Genomic DNA, 24,139 nt, shown 5'->3' with positions numbered 1-24,139 from the left:
CCTTCAACGTACATAATCATGTTTTGCAGACAAACTGGAATGAGTAATTTTACAAAATACATGCAAAATTGTGCATTATTTCAGCAGCAAAATGCATCCTTCTGCAACACTTACAAAAATCATTGAGCAGAATGAGAAATTTACCAGCAATGTTACTTAACTGTTGGCAAACTAAAGAGGGAAAACATTTTAACTATACTGACCAACAATCTTGAGTCTAAACAAGTTATGGCTAGGTCAATAAAGTCCCATGGTCAGCTTTACAAAGGTAGTTCTAATAAAGTCAGTGTCCAGTATAATTATTAACAATTAATAGCAAATACTGGAAAGTTGAAATTAATAATACCCTCCCCCAAAAAAACCCACACTATTTGAAGTTAGTAAAAGCAGTTTTACTTCTGTTTCTTATGCAAAAGTAATTTCATCGCCAAGATGACAGGAAACCAAAAAGAAAACCAACACAATGAAAAGCTAGGCTTTCACCCTGCCCCAAAAAAACCAAACAAACCTCACCAACTAAAAGCAAGTGTCCAAAAATCACCTAAACATATCATTTCCTAGTTTAGCAAAAGATGCAAATAATTTTGACACTAGTTCAAATTAGTTAACATAAATTTATCATTAAATAATAAGCTGCGTGAAAAAAAAAGTCACCCATGCCAATCTGAAAATAGTTTAAGACAACAAACATGACCTTTGTATTCCCATCTCAAAATGCAAATTTAAAGCAACTATTAATCTGTACTTCCTAGTAGAATCTGTTATTTTAAATACATTTCATATAGAATGAAATGGAGCAGGAAATCTCAGAAGTAATACGCTTAACTGTGTACTAGGTTTTGGGTTTTTTATTGATTACTTCCAACAGTTGCCTTAACCACTTCTGTGTTTGCTATCTACAAAGCCCTTCTCTGCTGCTTTCTAACATGTGACACCCATCTTCATCTCCCTCCAACATACCAACAACATGAAATGGAACCTCAGAAACATATAAAGCAGATACTACATTTAGAGATACTGAAAAGCTGAAGCAAAGGGCAACAAACAAAAGAATTAGTCTTTGCTGCATTGCTAATTATATTACTGAGGCACAACTGTAGCAGCAGAATCAACAAAACAATTATAAATGAAACCAACAAGTGGAAAACCCTTGATTTTTGTCTTGAACAATAAAAGCAGAATTGTTATTATCATATTCTGGAGTTTGATGCATGAAGGATTCTCATGTAAAGACTGAAAATCTGTTATTGTAAAGTCTCCTGTTGAGAAGAATTTATTAAAGAAAGGAAATTTATTTTTAAAAATAGTTTTAGATAACTTAAAGAACTCCACCAACAGCAGAAAGCCTTTCAACATGAGTCATTAAAAAAAACCCTTCATCCCAATCAAACTTTCATTTCAGTATTCTTATAAAATCAAGATTAAGGTTACACAAAAAAATGTAAAAATGCTAGATAGAAAATCATCATCTAGGTAACATTTTGGTACCAGCTTTTTTTTTCTCCCTCAGGTATCATATCTTCTGAGCCTCCTCTGACTCAGTAACAACTGTAAACACGGACCCACTGTATTTAATACAGCGGGGAACAAGGATTCTTTACCCACTGGCAAGGACTAGAAGGCACTAGTCAGGCACCATCTCAGCAAGAATTCACTTAAAACTACTTGGAATGTGAACACCATTTCATCAAGGAGACATAGTATTAATAGAAACTCAAGTAAGATTAGATTAAAACATTTCAAATAATTAACACATTTACTACAGGCATCTTTCAAAAGGAAAAAGGAATGGCTACAATTTATGGTTTGGAAGTGAGTGAAATTAAAGGCTCATCAATTAAGCTAATTTATTGTTATAGTTGATGGACAGCTAATCGCATGTTCAACTAGATATAACACACTATAAATTGAGGGGGATAACACTACCATGACACACAGGCTTTAGACGCTCTAAATATTCATCAGCAGGAGTTGTATTTATGCCAAACCACTGCACGTAACTTTTTTCCTGGCACCTGTAAGCTTCATAGGCTTAAAAAGACTTTTTTGTTTGGTTTTTAAAGAAGCTTAGCCCATATTTAGGTCTAGAGTCATTGTCTGCAAGAAGACTTGCTTCAGTAATTACATAAATTGCCCTCCTATAAGCTTAGAGTTCACATATCATGTGTCTCAGAATCAGGAGAAAAACAGCAGCAGAGCTGTGCATTTAAGTTTTCCTCCCTTAGTCCACAATAAAACTGCAGGGCAGCACAACAAGCAGACAGGCTGCCACCCCAGGTGCAATGCAGGCCCTGACTGTTCTCAGTCAGTTCATGGTGCACGTCCTGCTGTCCTGTCACATGAATGGGTTTGGTCTAGCAGAAGACAGGAAGAACAGGTCCACTTAAGCCATGTCACACCGTAACAGCAGCCCTGGGGAAACACAAGGCATCAACAGCAGGAAACAGCACGCTCACTCCGACATGTAGCACCTTCAAAAAATGGACATGACACAGCGTGGTTTGAGAGACCAGAGAGGGTGAATAATGGCGTGGTTCTGATGCTGACTCCCTCGTCACTTCCCTTTGTACCCACGGACAATGCTTCTACCACAGCTCACCACCTGTAAACATCCCTGGCTGCTGTGGTGGGAGGATCACTTACCTAGACAAACAGAAGGAAGTGGCCTGGGACCCTTGTTATTAAGAAGCCCCTCATCTCTGAGCATTTTGGTCCCACTGGTTGCTACTCATCACCTCATTAAAGTGCTCAAGTCTTATAGGAGCTTGTAAAATTACAAACAACATGTAAAACTACTCATGGAATACATGAAATCAACCTGTGAGAAATTGGAGTAAGAGACTACGGCTGAAAACCGATTTAATGTACAGCCAAATTGGTATTAAGGACCAAGAAAGCAAGTGCATCTTATGTACTCTCGATTTTTCATTTCAAATTGTATTTATTCTTGCTCCAGTTCATTAAAGATACAGATTACCATTTTAATGTCTCAGCACATCTTGTAGTTCACATTTCACAACTGCAAGTCATATAGAATTTTTAGGAATATTACAAAATTACAGAGTTTAAAATTTGCTGAAGATTCAGCTTCTTGCCACAACACAAAAGAAAAGAAAAAAATAGAGGCACTATGATACCTTTTTTCTTTCTACTAACACAGGCTGAAAAGCCTTGGCTTCTCTGCAGTGAAATGTATAAGCAGCAGCAAGCTCACAATAAATACTTTCTCAAATATCTTAACAGTGAAAGAGCTAAATTCACACTTTTGCTGAAGCCTAAAGTTTCTACCTGGGTGCCTGAATAGACTAAGTGTAAGTAATTAAAAACCAGAACCAAATAGAAGGAAAAAAGAGCAGTAAGAGGAACAGAACTGGAGACTGCTAAAACATAAGGAAAAAGAAAAAACAAACAAACCAGCAGTTCACATAAGAGATACAAAATTCTGATTTTTATTTGAAACTGTTTAGTTAGATCTTTTAGCCACTGTATTGAAGATATATGGAGAATCTTTCAATATGGAACCTGATCATAATTGGAATTCAGGTTAATTATATCCCATTCCAATCATTCCATAAAGAGTAACACAGAATCTCAAAAACTATACCAAATCACAGGTACCTCAGAAAACTTACTAGTGGCTAAAGATAAATTTAAGTACCAAATAAGCACTTCTCTAGTTAAAAAAAAAACCAACAACACATATTCCATACTTGTAAAGACAAGTAAAATGATTTAGCATATCTTTAAGTAATGAAAAAAACATAATAGTCTCCCTACAACAGAGATTTCATTAGCAACCTGCTATCTGCAGAGTCAAATTCCTTCTGACTTTCACTGTGCCTACATGCTCTACTGAAGACAGTATAAACTGCAGAACTGCTACATCATGCTTTGAAATCCAAGCTGTTTTGGTGATGATGGAAGTAAATCAGCCTGGTATCTTATCACCTACATGCTATATATTTAAAGAAAGCAACTTCCATCATATAGTGTTAAAACCTAAGTTAACATAAAGTCTGTAAGGAACCTAAGTCCAAACACTAACAGACATTTACACCCATAAATAAGGCAACTGAAAACATCCTAATGTTTCAAATGCATTGACTACTAAGTAAAATTAACAGTCTGAAAAAAATGTAGGCTATACAACAGGTGCAGTTCGTTTCACTATCAGGTTTGTATCTTAGAAAAGGGTACAAGTAGAAAAAACTGCATCAGCTGTAAGATTTTTAAGACTAAATGATCTTCTAAAGGGCCTTTGCAACTGACTTGCAAGGACATACAAAGTCTGAATAACATTCTCCTAGAATTTTCTACACTGTCTTCACTGATGCTATAGTATAAGGTCAGAAATAGACCACACTAAAAAGGTATCTAAATTTCATCTTTAATACAGTTACTTTGCATTAAAATTTTGTAGGAATATGCTAATCCAAGATTCTTATTGTCTGCACAATCACAATAAGAAATGAGCTGTTAAATTTTTCTCTATTTAAATGTTTCAAAATATGCCATAGACAGTTTGAGTCTTTCATTTCAAATTGAAAACAAGTTTAATTTTATGGAATGTTTCCAAGGAAACAGTATTTTGAACATGATAAACCCAGGTTTCAGATGAATCCAGTTCTACATAGAGAGGGGGGAAAAAATGTCAGGCAGTCATCTTTGCATAGTGCTTGAAACTGTTATTCCTGTAACATTTTGCTTGTGATTCTACAATGTTCCTAGAAAGGCTCTCATTTACTGACATCCCTCTCATTTTCTGAGGTTGCACAATTTCTCTCGTGATACTTCTCCCTAAGCACTAAAGCCTTTTGGGGGACTATACAGTCAGAAAAGAATAGTGGCACAGACAATAATATAATCTCAGTCTGGGCTGCAGTAAGATTATCATCCATACACTATATTTATGTGAATGAACCTCATAAGAAGAAATAAAAGACTTGCAAGAAGACCAAGAAGTTAAATATATTCTCTTGACTTTTTGGAAATCCTAACTTCTAGAAAACATCAACAAAGAAATAAAACTCTCCTGTTCCAGTTCCACATATTTTTGACCAGTTAAATACAAGCCTCAAATAATCCTCTTACACATTTAGAATTTGTTCATTTCTGTCAATTGTCTGGTCTTACACACTCAGGTAAAAAAAAAATTACTGCTACAGTTCAAGAAAAGATGCACTTGCTGATTCATGATCCAATCTCTTCTTGCAGCTGCTGCAAGTCACTTGAAGGCACTAATGCAAGAAAGCTACTTCAGACTTTACCAGATTCTACTCTATACACAAGTACTCTGCTAATAATTCTGCAAGACATATATAAATAGAGACTGAGTGAAGTTTGCACGTTGTTGTAACAAATGCCTGTTACTGCAACAAATAACTGCTGAGGACATATCAAAGCTATAAAAATAGGTCTTAAGATTGCACCAAGTTTTTACCTCAGTAGTGTACAAAACAAATACAAATAAAACAGCAATTGACAATATTCTATATTTTGTTTATTGGTTTACACTTTTGTTGTGAACAAGAAAATGGGTATACTGGATGGTAAAGAAAAGGCCAACTTACTGCAACAGAAACAATTTGCAATAAAGAAATATGTTTTTTGTTTAAAGAGTTACACGTATGTGCTTTAGAAGACAACAAAGCATTGATATTTCAAAAAACATCACTCAAATGCATTAAAACAGCTCAGGCTAAACAACAGGCACAGGTGTCATGAAAACTTAAACTTAATTCTCCTAGTATTGGTTTTGGATTTTTTTTTTTCTTTTTTATTTCTTCACCCACTTCATCACATACACAACACATACTACAAGATACTGCCACAACAACAGATGACTGATTGTATGGCCAGTGTTAAAAACTGGCCATATTAACACTGCTTTACCAAAAAGCATACCGATTACTTGCATGAATTGCTGTAGTAACATTTTATTTTAGTGTAGAACATTTAGCAGAACTTACATATGCAATATAAAGCACACCCATGAAGATCTGCATCAGTACAACCGCACCACAGACTAAACAACTATGGTCACAGACACGTAAGCTAAGTGCTATCTGCTAAAAGATTAAAGCCTTTCTAAACTTAGCATTCATTTTTTTTCTTCTAGATGGCTTACCACTTCCAATTCTTGATTTCATTCGTCTTTAAAAAAAAAAAAGTATATCTGCTTAGAGGATTTTGCATTTTAAGCATATATCTTCCTCAGCTGTTCTAAAAGCACTAAAGACTGTATAGAAGTAAATGGCATTACTATCATTTGCCCATTGCTAGTAATTGTACTTACAAATCAATAAGCTAAAGAATGGACAGAAATTCAAGACACCAAGGATAAAGGCATTTTCCCCAAAACATCATTTTGCCCAGGAAAGAAACAAAAGTCTCTCCTGGTGAAAAATTTAAAAAAAAAAACAGAAAGCTATATTTAAACTAAAATTAAGTGGGCATAAGCTGGTACCACGACCAAAAGTAACATTGCCTTCCTCCCGCGCCCAGAGCTGCACTCTCTTTTACTGCCATAGCTACTCATGAAGCAATACAAACACCCATACCCGGGAATGAACCTGGCTCAGAACTAACTCACTCTTGAGCTTGAGGTCAACTTTTGGAGAATAAGCTACCCAATTGGGTTTACTGTGAAGCTGACACAGAGTGTCACAAACCAGGACAAGGGAAGCAAACTCCATGAGTGTTCAGAGACTGCTTCTCCTCATGGCCAAATCACCACAAAGTCTTCAAACAATGGTTTAGAGTAAGAATTGTAAACATTCAAAAACCATTGTCCTGACTGGAAATGAAGAGATTCATTACAAGAATCAACAAGTCTAAGACCGAAATTCATGTAGAAATGGATGATCACTCAGTAAACCATACACACATAAGCTGTTTATAATATAAAATAATGGAGTATTATCTTGCTTCTGAAAGCCAGGTAGCCAGTGGATACCCTTGACAGCCCCTTGGAAAGCAGAACCAGAGTACGCTTAATGCCCACTATTAAATGCCAAAGAATGCAACCAAAGGTTACAGCAAAGCTCAGAGACTCTCAACCAAGAGAGTTATAGATGACTCTTCACCATTAAAGGATGCCCACAGCAACAGCACAAAACTATCAGACTTGTAGTTTACATAACTATGATAGTATCATTACAAGTATCTTTAGTTGTATAAAAGAGGATAACATTGTTTAAAATATTAACTGTGGGGCTGTAAGGCAGATGCATTATGGCTTTACACAAAGCCAGAGGACCTAAATATGTAAAAGACCAGTGCAACTGAACTCAGTAAAAAGTAGTATAAGAAAACTGAAATTAAGATTTGAGAGAGACTAGAAAAAGTCTCATTTGGATACACATAGCTAGCTAAGAGAATGGCCGCTATGATGATCATTTTTGGAAAGTGAGGGAACAGTAAGTATTTTAACAGATTTAGAGACTAAGGCTTACATCTCGAAATCACAAGAACAGGTCCACAGGACTTAGCACACCCTTGTTCATTCCCATTCCGAGACTGCCAATGTAGTTTTCTTTAATTAAGCTCCTATTCTGAAAATTTAGATGAAACTAAAATTAGAGAGAGTTGTATGCAAAAGGCAATGCAATGCTTATCTCATTCCCTTGAGTACTGTATTAAGAAATTACAGAACAAAAGCTATGTACATTACTTCTGGTTCTCTGATAGAGCAATTACAAACAAGGACTGTGTTAATAGCTTATAAAGGTTTAATTTAAAGCTACAACTATGTTCAGCTTCCCCAATCATATCAGAATTTTTTCCACAGTACTTGCTGCAATACTCTTTAACTGACATGTATATTTATTTTTAAATTAACTGGAGATTTCAATAGAGACGCAGATATAATTTACTGCAGTTAATATACTCTTCCTACCATGCTTTCTAATCATCACCTTGGTACTCTTACCCCATACTTAGACCCCTTACTCATCTACTGTTATCATCTCCAATCGCTCACATCACTGTCCACAATGTTCTGCACGAAGCCAAACAAAACAAAGCAAAAGAGAGTATAAAAGTAGAATGTAAATAAATAGAGGTCCTCAAACTGCAAAAGGAGACACGAAATTAAGGAAGAAAACTGAAGAAATAAAGACCAACAGAAAATATTTACAGAGCGACATGACAACCAGTTAGCACTTTTAACAAGAATTTAAAAATATTTAAGATAATTATTTCACATATCTGTACTGTAGCAGCACATAAAAGATCTTAGGACTCTTCATGCCAAACACTGTACAAATACCAAGACAGTTTTTGTTTGAATATTTCAACCTTATTACTTTTATCAACCTTAATTCTAACTTCCCTTTTTCTCATCTGTTAACCATTAGTTCCTGCATGGCCGTTATCACCTCTCATTGAGGTATCAAAAAGCAAGTTCACTCTTCATCTGTTCATCTGCAACATCAACCTCCATACCCATTTCTTACTTCCTAGTAAACCTGCTTTCATGCTTTTTTTCAATGTGTCCATAAACCCTAGAAGGTGATCATTATGAACATCTGCAAAATGAACATACTATGCACCTTCAAATTCCTACTCAAGACTGTTATCCCCGAAACACATACTGAATTTAATGACCAAGTTCACTAGCGTGACAAAACCCACGCTGTTCTCACATACAGCTATGACTAGCCATACTGGAAGCCATGGCATATCCGTGTCCTACACTAAAAAGAGCTGTACTCTTTCAGAGGAGGAGAATAATCTTTGTGATTGCCCAGCAACTTTGAGATACGCAAGACCATATTCCAGGAGCAGTGCCATCAAGCACTACAGCAGCACAAAAAATACATCTCCTAGACTAGGTTTTTAGTAAAAGTATTTTGCCGATTTGAGGCATGTCATGCTAAGTAGAGCACACAAGCAAGAATGGCGGTAGACTCGCCCATATAACATAATACACGGCCTAAATACTTTAAGCTGTGTTTATTAAAAAAAAAGTAGTAAAGGCTACTACCAAAGAGAACCCCAAATAAACACCATTAAATTATCCACTGACATTTATGACAGTTGAAAGCTGTACTTCAGCTTGCAGATAGATATCTGAGTTGCCTCAGGATAGTCTAAAATTTAAACAGTACTATGACATACAGCTGTAGTGCTTCCACAGCAGGCTCAAATCTTGAGAATAGATGTTTTTGCAATAGTAAGGTGTTTTATCTAATTGACCCTATTAGTTCCATGTTGGTCCTCTACAGGTATGTGTCTTCATGAACTCTGTTCCCATTATAACACCAAGTAAAGAAGAAAAAAAAAAGGTAAAAAGCAAGCCAGGTGAAACACAACAGGCAGTGAGAAAGAACTAATAAATACTCTCTCACACAAACTGGCTTCTATACACCTACTTATATATCTCTGCATTAAATCCCCCAGTTTACTTATTACAGAATAATTAGTTTGAATGCAGTGCAACATTGGACCGTAAGAGATTCACATGGCATCTAGTCAAAGGCCTCTTGGACCTGAAAATGGGGTCTAGATATACACACATCACATCCAGTGAGGCTCCATGTCAACTCCTGCTCTTCACCACCTCAGCTAGATTTGGCTTTGGCTCTGTGCACAGTATTCCTCAGCATCCATACTATCTTACACAATGAAAAAATGGAGTATCTCAGCTCAATATGCAGCTAACGTTTCATAAATTGACACTATAAAAAGGTCACAAGGCTGAAGCAAGGACAAGGCAGTAACCAAAGAAAGTACCCCTCCAATTTTTACAGCTTCCTCAGCAGGCAACTTCACAAGTCTTAGCTATGTACACCTCACAAATAACCATTTAAAATAGAAAACCTTGAAACACTTTATTCAAAGGTGTTTTCTACTTTTGTAGGATTGCCCTGAGAGGTCTACAGATTTAGAAATTACTAAAAAGCAACACAAAGAGGTCTAAGGTAAAGTATTAGAGGAGGGGAGCTATGTAAAGTAACACACACAGAGACACCTTTTGAAATCCATCGTTTCAAAAAAGCTAACTTCCAAACTAAGCAGGCAGAAATACATTTCAGGAGCAGACATGTGCATCACTAGCAAATCACAGTAAGAACACCTTAAATGACAGCAGCAGGCCAGTTTTTAAAAAATGTTTAAGGAATAAAAGAACACAAAAGGTGTTCCTAAAATTGATAGCAAAATATTACTTGAAACACTAATTTCTATCTGTGGTGGGCTGACCCTGGCTGGAGGCCAGGTAACCACCAAAGCTGCTCTGTCACTCCCCTCCTCAGCTGGACAGGGGAGAGAAAATTTAACAAAAGGCTCCTGAGTCAAGGTAAGGACAGGGAGAGATCACTCACAATTACCATCACAGGCAAAACAAACTCAACTCAGGAAAATGAATTTATTACCAATCAAATCATAGTTGAGTAATGAGGAATAAAACCAAACCTTGAAAACACCTTCCCCCCACTCCTCCCTTCTTCCTGGGCTTAACTTTACTCCCAATTTCTCTACCTACTCCCCTCAAAGCAGCAGAGGGGGATGGGGAATGGAGGTTGTGGTCAGTTCATCACACGTTGTCTCTGCCACTCCTTCCTCCTCAGGGGGAAGACTCCTCACACCCTTCCCCTGCTCCAGCGTGGGGTCCCTCCCATGGGAGACAGTCTTCCATGAACTTCTCCAACATAAGTCCTTCCCATGGCTGCAGTTCTTCACAAACTGCTCCAGCATGGGTCCCTTCCACGGGGTGCAGTCCTTCAGGAACAGACTGCTCGAGCGTCGGTCCCCCACAGGGTCACAAGTCCTGCCAGCAAACCTGCTCCAGCCTGGGCTCCTCTCTCCACGGAGCCACAGGTCCTGCCAGGAGCCTGCTCCAGCATGGGCTTCCCACAGCGTCACAGCTTCCTTCAGGTGCATCCACCTGCTCTGGCAGGTGGTGTCTTCCAGGGGCTGCAGGTGGATATCTGCTTCCCACCATCCTCCATGGGCTGCAGAGAGACAGCCTGCCTCACCATGGTCTTCTCCATGGGCTGCAGGGGAATCTCTGCTCCAGCGCCTGGAGCACCGCTTCCCCTTCCTTCTTCACTGACCTTGGTGTCCGCAGAGTTGTTCCTCTCACACATTCTCACTCCTCTCTCTGGCTGCAATTGCTCCTAGTGTTTGCGGTTTTTTTCCCTCCCTAAATATGTTATCCCAGAGGCGCTACCACCGTTGCTGATGGGCTCAGCCTTGGCCAGCGGTGGGTCCATCTTGGAGCCAGCTGGCATAGACACTATTGGACGTGGGGGAAGATTCTAGCAGCTTCTCACAGAAGCTATGCCTGTAACCCCCTCACTACCAAAACCTTGCCACACAAATCCAATACACTATCATCTTGATTTAAAAATAATTATGTTTTCATAGTGTGACAAAAGGAACTACAGACATAAGTTTTTCACAAAGAAATCTCTGAGAGATAAGCTTTGGGAACAGAACTGCTAACAAACCCATAAATGCTCCTACAAGGCAGCAGCAGTACTGAGGCGCTATTCTTTCAAAATATCTCTATGCAATACTACAAGAAAAAAAAAAGTTTGAGTACTCTGACTTACAGAAGGCTTACAGAACGCTGGGAGAATGAAAGAAAAACAGCAGCAAGACAGACCAAAAAAAAAAAAAAAAGACAAAAGTTCTGAATTTCATCCAAAGAGCTATGGCATAGTTCTTTTCTCTCAAGATTTATTTTCACAACAGGACATAAGCATCCACAACACGCCTGTACAGTACCTAGGACAATGGCATTCAATCCTGACTGGAACCTTGACGTAGAACTACAGCATACACCACAGCATACTGGAAACAAGTATTGCTTATGTAGTCCTACATAGGCAACATAATCAATGCCTTAGGATTAAAACACACCCTCTACCAAAAACAGTGAAAGGTGAAAATGAATTAGTGGTCTGGCAAAGATTTCATTAGCACTTCAGGATTTTCCCAGGTGAGATTCCATCTGTCTCAGTAGACTTAAAAGCATGCTATCACTTGCACTTCAACAGATTCATAATTTGGATGGATTCTGGGAAGCAGCAGCTTCACTCACTCAACTACTCCTATTCTTTCCACAGGGTGAAAAATTCCCAGGCACTTATTCAGAACATTCCCCTTTATCCTTATTACTGTTCACCAACAAGCAGTCGTAAGAGTAACTTTGTTCTAAAATTGATACGACATCCATGAAGACTGCAATAGGTAAGGTGGTAACGTGGTCTGCTGCACACCCTAAAAACTTTCTAAAAATTACATGAAAATCCATAAAGCCATATAGTCAAAACCCAACACCTTTAAAGGTAAGAGCAGGGTCAAACTATGGTCATTCAAACCCTAACTTCTCCGTCAAGAGAAAATTAGAATATGCTGTTATAGTATTTATTGTGTATACTGATTTGTGGACAATTAATATCACAATCAACTCCCTTAAAACAACCAAATATCAGAGTGCAACTTCTCATGAATAATGAATTAAGCTATATAAAAAGTGGTAAAATATGAAAATAAGTTTTGATACCAAAGACATGTGTTGACCGAAAGATGATGTGCAACAGTACTTCAAGTAATAATTAATAATGCACTAAATGCTTACCCATCTCTTCCCTTACTGACAATTTTAACTTCGAAATAGTATATGCCACAGGCTGCAGGTATAGGATGTGTAGCTCGAACAGAAGCAGCATCTTTTGGAGTTTTTCCATGACCTGAAAAACAATTGTATTCAAAACACAAGAAAAATGTATTTTAGGTAATTGCAGAAGATGACTCAAAGGTATACATACCAACTTCTCAAAACAGAAGGCTTACGTAATAAGCAAACAATTTACTATGTTCTAATCAGCCTCATTTTTATGCTAGACTATTTTCTTCCAACATTAAGTTTTCATTGTAGGCATCTGCATCGCAACTAAGCATGTTACGAGAAGTTCTAGATATACTATTCTAAAAGGTTCTATGATTATTTGAAGGGAAACTAGAAAAAAGATTGCTGCAGTAGGTAACATAATTGACAAAAGCCCATCTGGGTTTGAAAGAACTGTATGATTTCTCAAATGCACAGGGCTTACTCATTTTTAAAGACTGAAATATGACATAACAGAGTTTAATGCTTAGTGCTTCTGAATCCTCAAGTTGTTTAAGATACTTTAATTCTAATGTCCTTCAGAATAAAAATCAGTCATTATATAGAAAGTACAACCCAATTCCTTTTTCTTAAAAGGATGTATATACTCTAGGGATTTTCAATCTAGAGCCATTCACACTCCATTAAGACTAACTCTTGTGAATATGTCACACTCTTCACAACCCTTTGCTCCAAAGGCAACTTGGAGGCAGGCTTTTGGCCAGCTGACTTGTTTTAGCAGCAATCTGTTCAAGCAAGCTCAGTGTCTCCCAGGCACTCCAAAATCCCTCAAGTATTGTGTGAAAGTCGCACATGGAGTCACAGGACACAGTTTTAAATAAAAGAGCAAGGTAGAAAGTATAGTGGATCCTGTTAAGAGGCATTTCAATAAGATGGCAACCAGGAACAAATTGTCATTGCCATAAGAATAATTCACACAGAACCCATGCCCACTCTCTATGTGGATATGAGGCATAATGAAGAGACAACTGTTTTGAGTGTGCTGTATGAATCACCTGGGTTGCAGCACTCCTGCTGTCATCTCCAGTCCAGGCAGGGAGGTCTACTGCACCTGCATAGCAATTGATCTGCGTATGCAAATAAATAAATAAATACACTCCTTCCGGTGGCATTAACACTGGAATTATTGCTCAGGCACAGATTAATCATGTCTCACATGCAGCAAGTCGAGTCATACAGCAAGAAACTGCAGGAAAATGACGGCATAGCCAGCTAGAAAGATCAGGCACAGCTGACCTACGCTACTGAACCTCTATCCACAGAGCCCTCTAGTGTAAATGTTGATAAAACAGTAAACCCTTCTCTGCAGAACTAGCACCAACCACCTCTTACCAAATGGCATATACTGAGCCAAGAAGAACTCTCCATTTGACCATGGCTGCATTTGCATTCAAAACTTTGCTCGCAGAGTATGAATTCTTCACTTATCAAGATTAGGTTTAACCTACAAAGTTTTTCTGACGTAACTAGTTCACCTCAGTGTGTTACCATCTTAAGGCAACTAGCCAGCTATCTTTTCTGGGTGTAAATGCATTGCTAAGTTCAATATGTCTTTACTAAACATTTTATATAAAGATCCTTCTATCACCTCGCAGATTTTACAACATTAAGCTTATTAACTACCTTCTGCATGTTGTTTTCATAAGTCTCACACGAGAAAAAACAGTAATTTACTCCTCCATACACAAGACAACATGCATGTTTTATTGTTCACCACTTTTAAGTTATTTCCTCAGGCTGTGTCGACCACGGTAATAACCAAGTGCATAACCTTAGATCTTCCATAGGTTTGCTTGGTTTTCAAGTGCTGGTAGCTCACTATTTAGCTACTATAAATTAGATTGTCATTCCTAAGTATACAGAAATCCTTCAGCTAAAAGATACCCAAAACTATATGGGCAGAACATCAAACTCCTGAGAGATCCCTTAAATTCAGACAGCTCTGATTAAATGATGCGTTAGAGGAAGAAGTGGAGGGATGGAAAGATACTTTAAGTATCCTTAGGTTTTTACTTTAAAATAGACTGCAAAGAAGTTCCCTTGGTTACTCTATGCACTTGACAATCTGTGTAGTTTCAGTCTGAGTCAGTCTCCTTATTCGGGCAAGTCTTCCACATAGAAGTAGTAGGAACTAGCCAAATATTACTGAAAATGTACATCTATTACCCAGCAGACTTTGTTTTGTGAAATCACAGTCTAAGTGTTTGGAAACAATACCAATTTAAGGTATTCTTAGCACCTCTTCTTGATACTAGTCCCCTTCTCCCACTCCCTCCCCAATTCAGGCAGCTATCTGCAAGGACATACCACGAACCAGATTGATTAGCTGATCGGGCTTTAAGAAACCTACCAGATTTTTTTAAGCAGCAGATCAGTTCCCTGATCCAGTTCACAGTGCAGCCACACACAGCTGTCACACTGCAAATAAGAGGTCGACAGAGGGGCAGAAGTAACAGGATACCTTACCAGTATTGCCAAACACTTTGTGTGGTGAAGGAACATACTTGGAGAAGTCAGTGCCCAAAACTACTTTCATCCTACTAAAACAGAAGACACCCTAAATTTAGAACTGCTGTCCTTTTAATATAATCTCCTATGAATCCCATTTTACCACTTGAGTATGCGGCTTTTATTTGCAGGTACAGTTATTACTTCTAACAGCAAATTCAACAGCAAACAGTTAACTTCTTTCAAATATTCCAAATACCTCTACATTGTCTCAACATGCTAGTTGAGACTTTCAGTACTACCAAGCTATGTTGGAATACATGAGGAGCCAAGAGATTCACATACTAGTTATCAGCCAGCTTTAAAACAAGAAAAACTCTTTACAGAGCATGTAGTGGAACTGCAAAATTTCTTACCAAAGGATATTACAGATGCCAGTGTTTATGTGGACGCTGGGCAAGCTTCTAGAACAGAAATTAACTGAGAAACTGCCTTCAGCTCAGGATGTCCTTCAACTTAAAATGGCTGGAAACTGAGAGGGGAAAACACAGACCACATACGCCCAACATGTTTTTAGGTTTTTCCATAGGCACTCACTTATGACTGCTGTCATTGAGGGGACACTGAGCTGGGTGGCCCATTAGCTTGACATTATGTACTGCTGCAATATTATTTGGTAATCTGAATCCCCACTTCCTCACTTGTGAATAAAAACCAACTTCGACACCCAGCTCCAAACTTCTGAATCAGAGGTTCCAAACACCTGAAGTAGATCATATGAACGCTGCCCTATGTCCCTAAACCAGACCTCTTTCATAGGTGTAAGCTATAGCTGAAGTATTTAAAATAATATTTTTGAAGTATATGTTATTTAACACTAAAAATTAATCATTTTCAGCATTAGAAAGACAATTCTGCAAACAGATGCATTGGGGTGGAGAAGGGAAAACAGGTGTACAAAGCTTGAACTTTACACTGTAAACCAGTTCATAGGTATGTTCAATTATCAGAATTGGTTTTGATTGGGTTTTCACTAAAAGTGTTTAACAACCATGAGTCAACCATGCTTAAGGAGTAAAGCTTTTATTTTTTAAGCATTCATTCGCATTGATGATTTTTAATAAAAGTAGTATCATCAGTCCTTTAGCAAAATTAAATTGAAATTTATCTAAATTTAAATTCCATCTACTTGAAAAAAGCCAATTCAGATAAAACCATCTTTGGAGAAGCTACCTCAGCTTTCAAAATTATAATCTTTGAAGCTAAATCTAAGTGCGTAATGTGCACGCACCAAATAGTCCAAAAGAAGTCTATGGGAGCGCCTACCTAGACAAAAGTAAGCGTATTTATACAGTTTAAATCCTTAAATGACGTTTACATAAGCTGAACTACAGTTATTTCCAACAGGTGGTTCAATAACATGCTCACACTGCCAAAAATAAAATAATCACGGCCTAATCTTCTGTTGAATTCATTAGGAAATTTTCACTGAGGCAAGAAAAAAAAAAAAGATTGTGCAAATTACTGACTTGACTTCAACTTTTTCCCCAGTTCAAAAAAGCAGGACATCTCAGAGCTACAAAGGTGTCCAAAACAGGCATACGGTACAGTAGTGAATGTACTTCAAGTGTTTTCTAGCAGAAAAATTGACACCATCCTTGCATCACTGAATGACTACACAGAACGATTACTATAGAATCCTCTTCCGTTTGGTACAGCAATTGGGAGGTATAGCTTGCACTGAAAAATAAAATAGATTTTTTTTATTTTTTTTTTTTTTTAGTTTGGTACTAGAGACTTCAAAGGCAACTGCATTGTAAATAAATGTCTAGCTAAGATTTCCTGGCCTGAGACACCTTAGAAAGAGTTTACGCGATGGCAGCTTACTCAAAAATCACATAACTTTCCTCAGCTTTTTTTGGACAATCGTCACAAGACTAACTTAAGCGAAGTTACTACAGGACTTCCATGATTTTAGCACTAATGATTTAGTCTGTTTACCTAATTCTGTGTATAGTTTCTTTCATGGTTACGATCTGTGTTGAGTCTGTATTTTTATCTCCTTCTACTACATAGCACAATTATCTGCTGAAAACTGAACTTGTCTGACTAGTCGAATGTTCATATTACATACAGCATTTATGAAATCCCTGTTCTCCAACAGGATCCATGTGTTAATTCAGAATATTTTAGAAATAAGTAAGAATATTTTTAAAGATGTCTTACCTTAATAGCTACATATTTTGTGCAGTAACTGCTTTACACGTAGCATACCCTTGCCTAAACCCTTATGCTTTCTTTACCATTTACCTACAGCTGAGAGCTGTTAATATTACAATTAAGTGAAATGACATAATTTTTTTTCTGATACTGTTTTTCATGTCTCCCTTACATAGACATAGCACAAACAACAGTCACTAGGACAGTGTTAGCTTTCTATCAGCTTGCACAGCTAACTGGCAGCAACACAGAAATGTACGTCTGTCCATCTGAAAACCAAAAATACCCTTGGGTACAGTCTTTAATATATTGCAGTATCACTGATGCCAACATATGCGTATTTCATATCCAGATTTTGACAAAGCTTCCTAATCAAGAATCAGAATTTGTAAAAGCATAACAGAATAGCTCACTGCAGAAAGAAATTAGCTTGTTCTGGTAAACACCACACCAGTCAATGCATCTTCTCCTCAACCACCTCCCCGTGTATGTTTTCTATTTTAAGTAACGCTATGATTCTGAGAGCTAACATAGAAAAGCACTGACCCTCAGGTTTTGTTGACCCCTGACAAAATTTAGAGAGCTGTTATCCTGATGCTAGACTGTATTCCTTTCTTTAAACCTCCGCTACTTGATCAATGCCTGGTTTTGTGGCAGTTTTGATTTTTAAGCACACTCTAGGATGCTTGCAAAAAGCTTGACGTCCAGAAACGCAGCACAGCTGCATTGGGTAGAAAGAGACATCTACTGCATCTCATGTTTCCATATGAGTTGTCCACTGGTATGCAAGAAAATGAAAGCAATCTTCAAAATTACATAGAAAAGACCATCATTCCTCTCACATACCAAGGAAACAAAAATATCACTGCGCCCAATGTATCAGCACATTAAAATTATGAAGTTAACTATATGAAAAAATTACTCTGAAAGCTTTTGCTCTGATTGTTCCCGCAACCTATGTTTTCAGAGGCAAATATCCACAGCACATGCAGGGTGGAAGGAAAGCACTGATGTTACCACCATCTGCCTCCTATCAGTCACAGAGAGGAGGAAATTACTCCAGAAAAAGTTCTATAGCCAGAAATCTGCAGAGGCAGCAGAGAAAGCTTAAGTGTGTACAAGGTACCTATACTATACTAATAGAAAGTATTAAGAACTACTTTTGATTACTGGCTTCTTTGGACAGATCTGTCTTCTCTCCCTTCCCTGAGTATTTTGGTCAAGAATAGCACAGATCTTTATCCATGCTTGATGTACGATTCAAATTTTCCTCTAATAAAAATGTCTACCATTCTTCCATGACTACTTAGATAACTTCAGAAGCACTGAAGTGCCAATATTCCACAAGAAGATACTTTGAATGCTTTCTTTTGAGACCTCTATTCACAACTGATTTGTAGAAACATTTAACAGTGCTAAGCACATTCTTACTTGCCATCTTCCCTTATTCTCCTCAATGAATTTCCTCATTTTCTTCGTTTTTATTGTATCTTAGAGCTGAAGGATCCAGGTGGGAGAAGAGGCAGCAGATGTTTTAGTGGGGGTTTTTCCCACAGTTCTGAGGTAGGAATGCTCTGATACCATTCATTGCTTAGTCCTGTTAGCAATTCCAGGTGCCAGGCTGGTAACATATACATAGGGCTGCCTAATAGCCACCTTCATGAAATTAGGAGGAAGAAAAGATGAGCCACTTAAGAGGCCATTCACTCTCATTTGCAGTTAGGAGAAAGAAAAGTGTATACATGGTATGTTGGCATCTCTCCTCTTCACAGTCCTCTGGCCTAATCTAGGAACTCTTCAACCTTCATCACTTACTATTACTTAAAGAGCTACAGTTATTTTATTATTATAACCTACTAACTGTGCTTTATGACTTCTGGTAGAGTATCCACAGTATTTCCTATGTTACCAACACTTCAGAAATATGCAGAGCATCTCATAATTTCTTTGAGGTAATGGATTTCTTCTTTTAAAACTAAGGCAGAGGAGAGTAGAGAGGAAAAACAGGGATAGCACAAAGAAAGCTTGAAAATATACTTCTACAATTACACTGACAGACCAGAGAAGTTCTAAGTCTAAATGCTAGTTCATGAGCAAAAAGAGTTGGTCAAAGACGACAAAAAAGCAGAAGGACTTGACGGCCACAAAGCTATGATCATCATCTTAAAAAAAAAAAAAAAGAGGGGGGGAAAAAAAAGAACGAAAGACCTCAAAAAAACCCCCACTGCCACTAAGCAGAGAATACAAAATGCTTCTAAAAATACGAGGTCATAAAACACTGAACAAAAGCCAGGAAATTCAAAGTTGAGTATTAAATAACATGTCCTTAAATCACTTAGTGCCTCCCAGAAACCTGCTCTATAGTCATCAACCTCCTTTATTATCTTTGTATGGTGCATTAAACTTAGCATTTTTAACTGAGTATTTTGTATGTCATAATAAAGCCTCTCTATTTAAAAAAAAGTCTCCAAGAGTACATTTAATCCTGTTGTGGCAGCCAAATCCTGCCATGTGTTTGTGTTGCCGTTCTCCTCCTCTGATTAAACAGTAACATGTTTATCGAGATTCCACTTGAATTTCTCCACTGTAAACTCCAAGAAAGGGTAATTTCAAGGTTGTTTTTTTCCCCTCCCATTACGTTCATTTGACTACAGACTGACAAAAGATCCAGTTCTTCACGGCCAACTCAGAAGTGGTTTTGAATCCACAAAACTTCTACTTTAGGACTTGGGCCTAGAACACCAGATGTGTCTATGTTTATTTGGTGGGTTGTTTTTTTTTTTTTTAAGGTCAGAGCGTAGCTTACGTTTCCAGCTTTTATGACACTTCATAACAATCAACACAAGTTTTTTTTCTATTGCCTCTTGCTGATTTATACAAAGGCATACTCTGATTTCTACCTTTGAAAATTAGTAACTTTAACGACGAAACATCTAGGCACAAAGTTATAAAAAATCACCTTTATTAATCTAAGTCCCATTGTCATTCCTTCCCTCAAATCACTCTGTAGTCTGTACAATAGCTAGGCAAGACTATCACCAGTGACTTTAATTCCATTTTTCACAGTTTAAAAATAAACCGTGTTTTTCTCTGTGCTTTCCCCTCCCGTCATTTCCGTGTTTAATAGCTTAACGCTTACTGCTCTTAACTCCATTTAACCCTTGCTCTTCTCGAGAGAAAAAAAAAAAAAAAGGCACTTCTTTTCTCACTCATTACCATAAACAGGACACGTCATGCCGATTCTCCTTTATTCTCCTGCCTCAGACCCAAACCTTCTGGTGATACCTGAATCCACGGAGGAAGTCTCAGAGTTTACATAATGCCCACTCCAGAAACATAAGGAGGCGGGGGCGGCCCCTTGCCCGCCCCCCCCCCCCCCCCCCCGCGACAAAAACGGGGGGGAGGCAAAAAGAGAGAAAATAAAGCTGAAATAAGGAAAAACAAGACCCTTCTCTCCACGCTGCAGGCAATTTAGGGGATCAGAAAATACAGAAGGAGAAGAAAGAGGGAGAGGAGCGTGTGTTATTTCCTGTTATTGTTACTCCGGTGCCCACTGCCCGACGGAGGGGTCGGGCCGCTGCTCCCCGGCCCGCAGCCCCCGGCCCAGGGAGGGCCCCCTCGCCCCGCCGGGGCACGAGGGGTCGCAGCGGCCCGGGCCGGCCCTCACCTTTGTAGTGTACCCGCAGGTTGTTCTGGGAGAGGCCGATGTAACTGAATTTGTCCTTCGGGCTCCAGGAGCGGGGCAACGGCGTCTCCTGCTCGTCCACGGCCGGGTAGAGCCTCTTCAGCCGCCGCTTCAGCTCCTTCTCTTGCTCGTTCAAGGCCGGGTCGCCGTGCGGGAACGGCGCCGGGGCGCTGGTGCTGCTGCTGCTCCCCGCCGACAGGCCCAGCGCCGCGCCGGTACCGCCGCCCCCCGTCGTCGCGGGCCCGCTGCCGCCGCCGGCGGGCGGCGGCGGCGCAGCGGTGGCCGGTGGCGGCGGCGGCGGGTGGAGCAGGAGCGCAGCGGCCGGTGCGGGGCCGGGGTTGGCGGCGGCGGCAGAGGGGATCCCCGGTGCCGGCGGGGGAGCGGCGGCCGCCAAGGGGAGCTGCGGCGGGGGCGGCTGTTGTTGCTGTTGCCCGGACATGCCGGCTCCGGCCTCCTCCTCCGCCGCCACCTCCCGCGGTCGCGACTGTCACCGGACGGGCCCGGGGCGGAGCGACGGGCAGGCCTGGGCGCTGCGGAGCGAGGCGGCCGCCGGCAGGTCACCCCCAACCAGAGCGTCTCAGAAGGGGGCGGGGTGGGGGGGGCGATGACGACGACGGCAGCGGCCCTCGGAGCTGCCCGATGGGAGCGGGGCGCGTCGCGGCGTGCGGCGGAGCCAGGCCGGGCCGAGGGAGCGAGTGAGGCGGGGAGAGCAGCAGCGGCGCCGGGCGGAAGCGAGGCGGGCGGAGAGCGCGCGCCAGGCGCCGCGGCAGGGCTGACTGGCTCCCCCCACTCCTGTCTCGCGCGCGCGCGCGCTCTGTCCAGCCCCGGCGCGAGGCGCTGCCGTGCGTCCCCGAGTCCCTGCCCCGCCCACTCACCCACCTCCTCCCGCGCTCACGACAACGCGAGGGCGGGGAGAAGGGGCGGAGGCTCCGCCCCTCGGCGGGCGCGAGGCTGGGCGGTTGGGCAGGCGGCGGGCGCCGAGGCGCGAGGGCGGTGGCGAAGTGCTGAGGGAAGGGGGGGAGGTGTCGCGGCGGCTTGTTCCGCCATCGATGACGAGGGGTGGAGAAAAGAGATGGCGACAGGCCGGTCCGGTGGCTGGGAGATTGCTTCCCGTCAGAGCCGGCTCGTCTCTGCTGCCCGCCTTCGTGTCCGGCCCCGCGCATCGCGCTAGGGGACAGGGCAAGGGGAAATGCCACTGAGAGCAGGGCGGGAGAGCACACGTGACATGGGAAAGCTTGGGAATGCCTCGGTTGACAAGGATAGGAGGAGCAGAATAGTGTTCCTAGGGGATTTTGTTGGGATTTTTTCCTTCTTTGGTTTGTGCTTTGAGGATACTTTTGCTTCTTAATGTCATTGATTAATAAGCAGTTGCCTGCATTGATATTTTCACATGGCAGCAATGAAAGAGAAACATCTACAGACAGGCAAGCATGACTTTGTAAACGTAAGAAGAGGAAGGAGATCTTACAGGCAGATCTAGAACCCAAAACATCGGGTGCTTCACAAACCCGTTTCCAGCTGTCAGCGTGTTGAAGAACAAGTACAGAAGCAGGAAACAGAGGAGGTTAATTATGCTTCGCCTGTACAAAATCCCTGGTGAGGTAATGCAGGTGTGATGCTCACAAAGGCTTGTGAGAAGCTAAACGTTTCTCACCTATAGTCACCAAAACATCCTGTCACACGAGACCACTCCATGATGTCTAGTAGCATCTATGGCTGAACAAAATGCAGTTATCTAAAAATACGCTACCAAAAGGAGCAGCAAACTATGCAAGAGTAGAACTGCCTAGGATGGGCATCAAAACACATGATGAATCATACCCAAGGGTCAATTACCCTGGCACTGGTAGACTATCTCCCCCTAGATCTAAGTTTGCTTTCTAATATCTAGAGGTTGTTGTAAACCATGAAGCTTAGCAGTTGAGAGTTAATTTTTTAAAAAAAATACAGTATTTGTCTAACATAAACTTTGAGGGATATATTTGTTATGTTCATAAGTGCAGACGTGTCTTAACTTTTTCTTTGAATTTCAATAATTTTCTGCCATAGCTACTTCCTGAGTCGTGGCTTACTTAGCATTTGTGCAAAAACACTTCATGTTACCCATTTTGAGATTGCTACCATCAAGTTCCCGCTTCTTGTACAATAAGACAGGAGAGCAGGTGTTTCCGTGCTTAATTCTTGACATTACTTGTTACTCTGATTGCTTTTATCCTGTCATGTACCACCTTCCTAGGATAAACAATCCAAATCTATCAAAACATTAGTTTTTATAAAAACCTTTCCCCCCAAACATGCCCCCAGACAGACTGATCCACATCACGTTTTCTGAGGTAGGATATACTGTAGACTAACCCAGAGGAGAAAATAAATTCCTCTATGTAGAGGTATTCTAATATTCAGTATTAACCCCTATGTTATTTATTCCTCCTCTGTTAGCTTATTTGTTTTCTGACAACAGCTTTGCGAGGATTAGGTAGAGCGCATGGATATTTACAGAAATGCCCAGTTTCTGCTTTTCAGTTGACGTAAATGAATTGGAACTTGTCAGATTTAGAAGTGGTCGTCGTGTTCCCCTCTAACATGCATTATCTTGCATTTTCAATATTGAACTTAATTCACCATTACATTCTATTTCTTTAGGACTTTAGGACTTCTAGGACTTCCTTATCATCACAGTCCCCTCTTGTCTTGCTTAACTGAAATAATTGTGACAGCTGCAAATTTTACTATCTCACAATACAGTCCTCTTTCTAGCTCAGTGGTAAATACAGCAGCAACACGAGACTTGCTACAGAGTGCTGAAGCAGGCTGTCGTTAACCTTCCGCCATTGCAGAAACTCGCTGTTGAATCCTGCTCTTTGTTTTCCATCTCCAGTTTTTGAGCTGTGATAGTACTTTTCTTGCCCATTGATTACTTAGCTGCTTGAGTAATTTCTGGTGTAAGGATTTAATCGGAGGTCTTTTGAAACACTAAAACGTGAACGACACCAAAATTTCTTTGTTTTTCAAGTGGGGTGTTTTTTTGACACTTTCAAAGAATTTCAATAGATGGATCAGCCAGAAATTATTTTGCTTTGCAGAAAAGCCAAGTGAGGCCAAATTTCATATGCAGAGATGTTCTTCTGTATGCTTGTTTTTTATTT

The 24,139-nt window shown here is 40.1% G+C and overlaps 1 protein-coding gene across 3 annotated transcripts in view; it reads right to left on the bottom strand.

Moving 5' to 3' along the window:
* Positions 1-21,841, bottom strand: part of RANBP9 (RAN binding protein 9) — a 42,606-nt gene extending 20,765 nt beyond the window's left edge. Inside the window, exons 1-2 of one of the 3 annotated variants that reach the window (XM_075745121.1) lie at positions 20,976-21,841; positions 12,590-12,701 (exon numbers count right to left, since the gene is read on the bottom strand). In XM_075745121.1, coding sequence (XP_075601236.1) covers positions 12,590-12,701; positions 20,976-21,432 — 569 coding nt within the window. In that variant the 5' untranslated portion in view covers positions 21,433-21,841. The remainder of the gene's footprint in view (positions 1-12,589; positions 12,702-20,975) is intronic. The other 2 variants (XM_075745120.1, XM_075745119.1) reach the window with 2 other exon arrangements.
* Positions 21,842-24,139: the final 2,298 nt, after the last annotated feature.

This window comes from Balearica regulorum, chromosome 2, assembly GCF_011004875.1.
Source record: "Balearica regulorum gibbericeps isolate bBalReg1 chromosome 2, bBalReg1.pri, whole genome shotgun sequence".
Classification (NCBI taxonomy): domain Eukaryota; kingdom Metazoa; phylum Chordata; class Aves; order Gruiformes; family Gruidae; genus Balearica; species Balearica regulorum.
The sequence above is the reverse complement of the archived record's forward strand: the minus strand, read 5'-3'. Positions and strand labels throughout refer to the sequence as shown.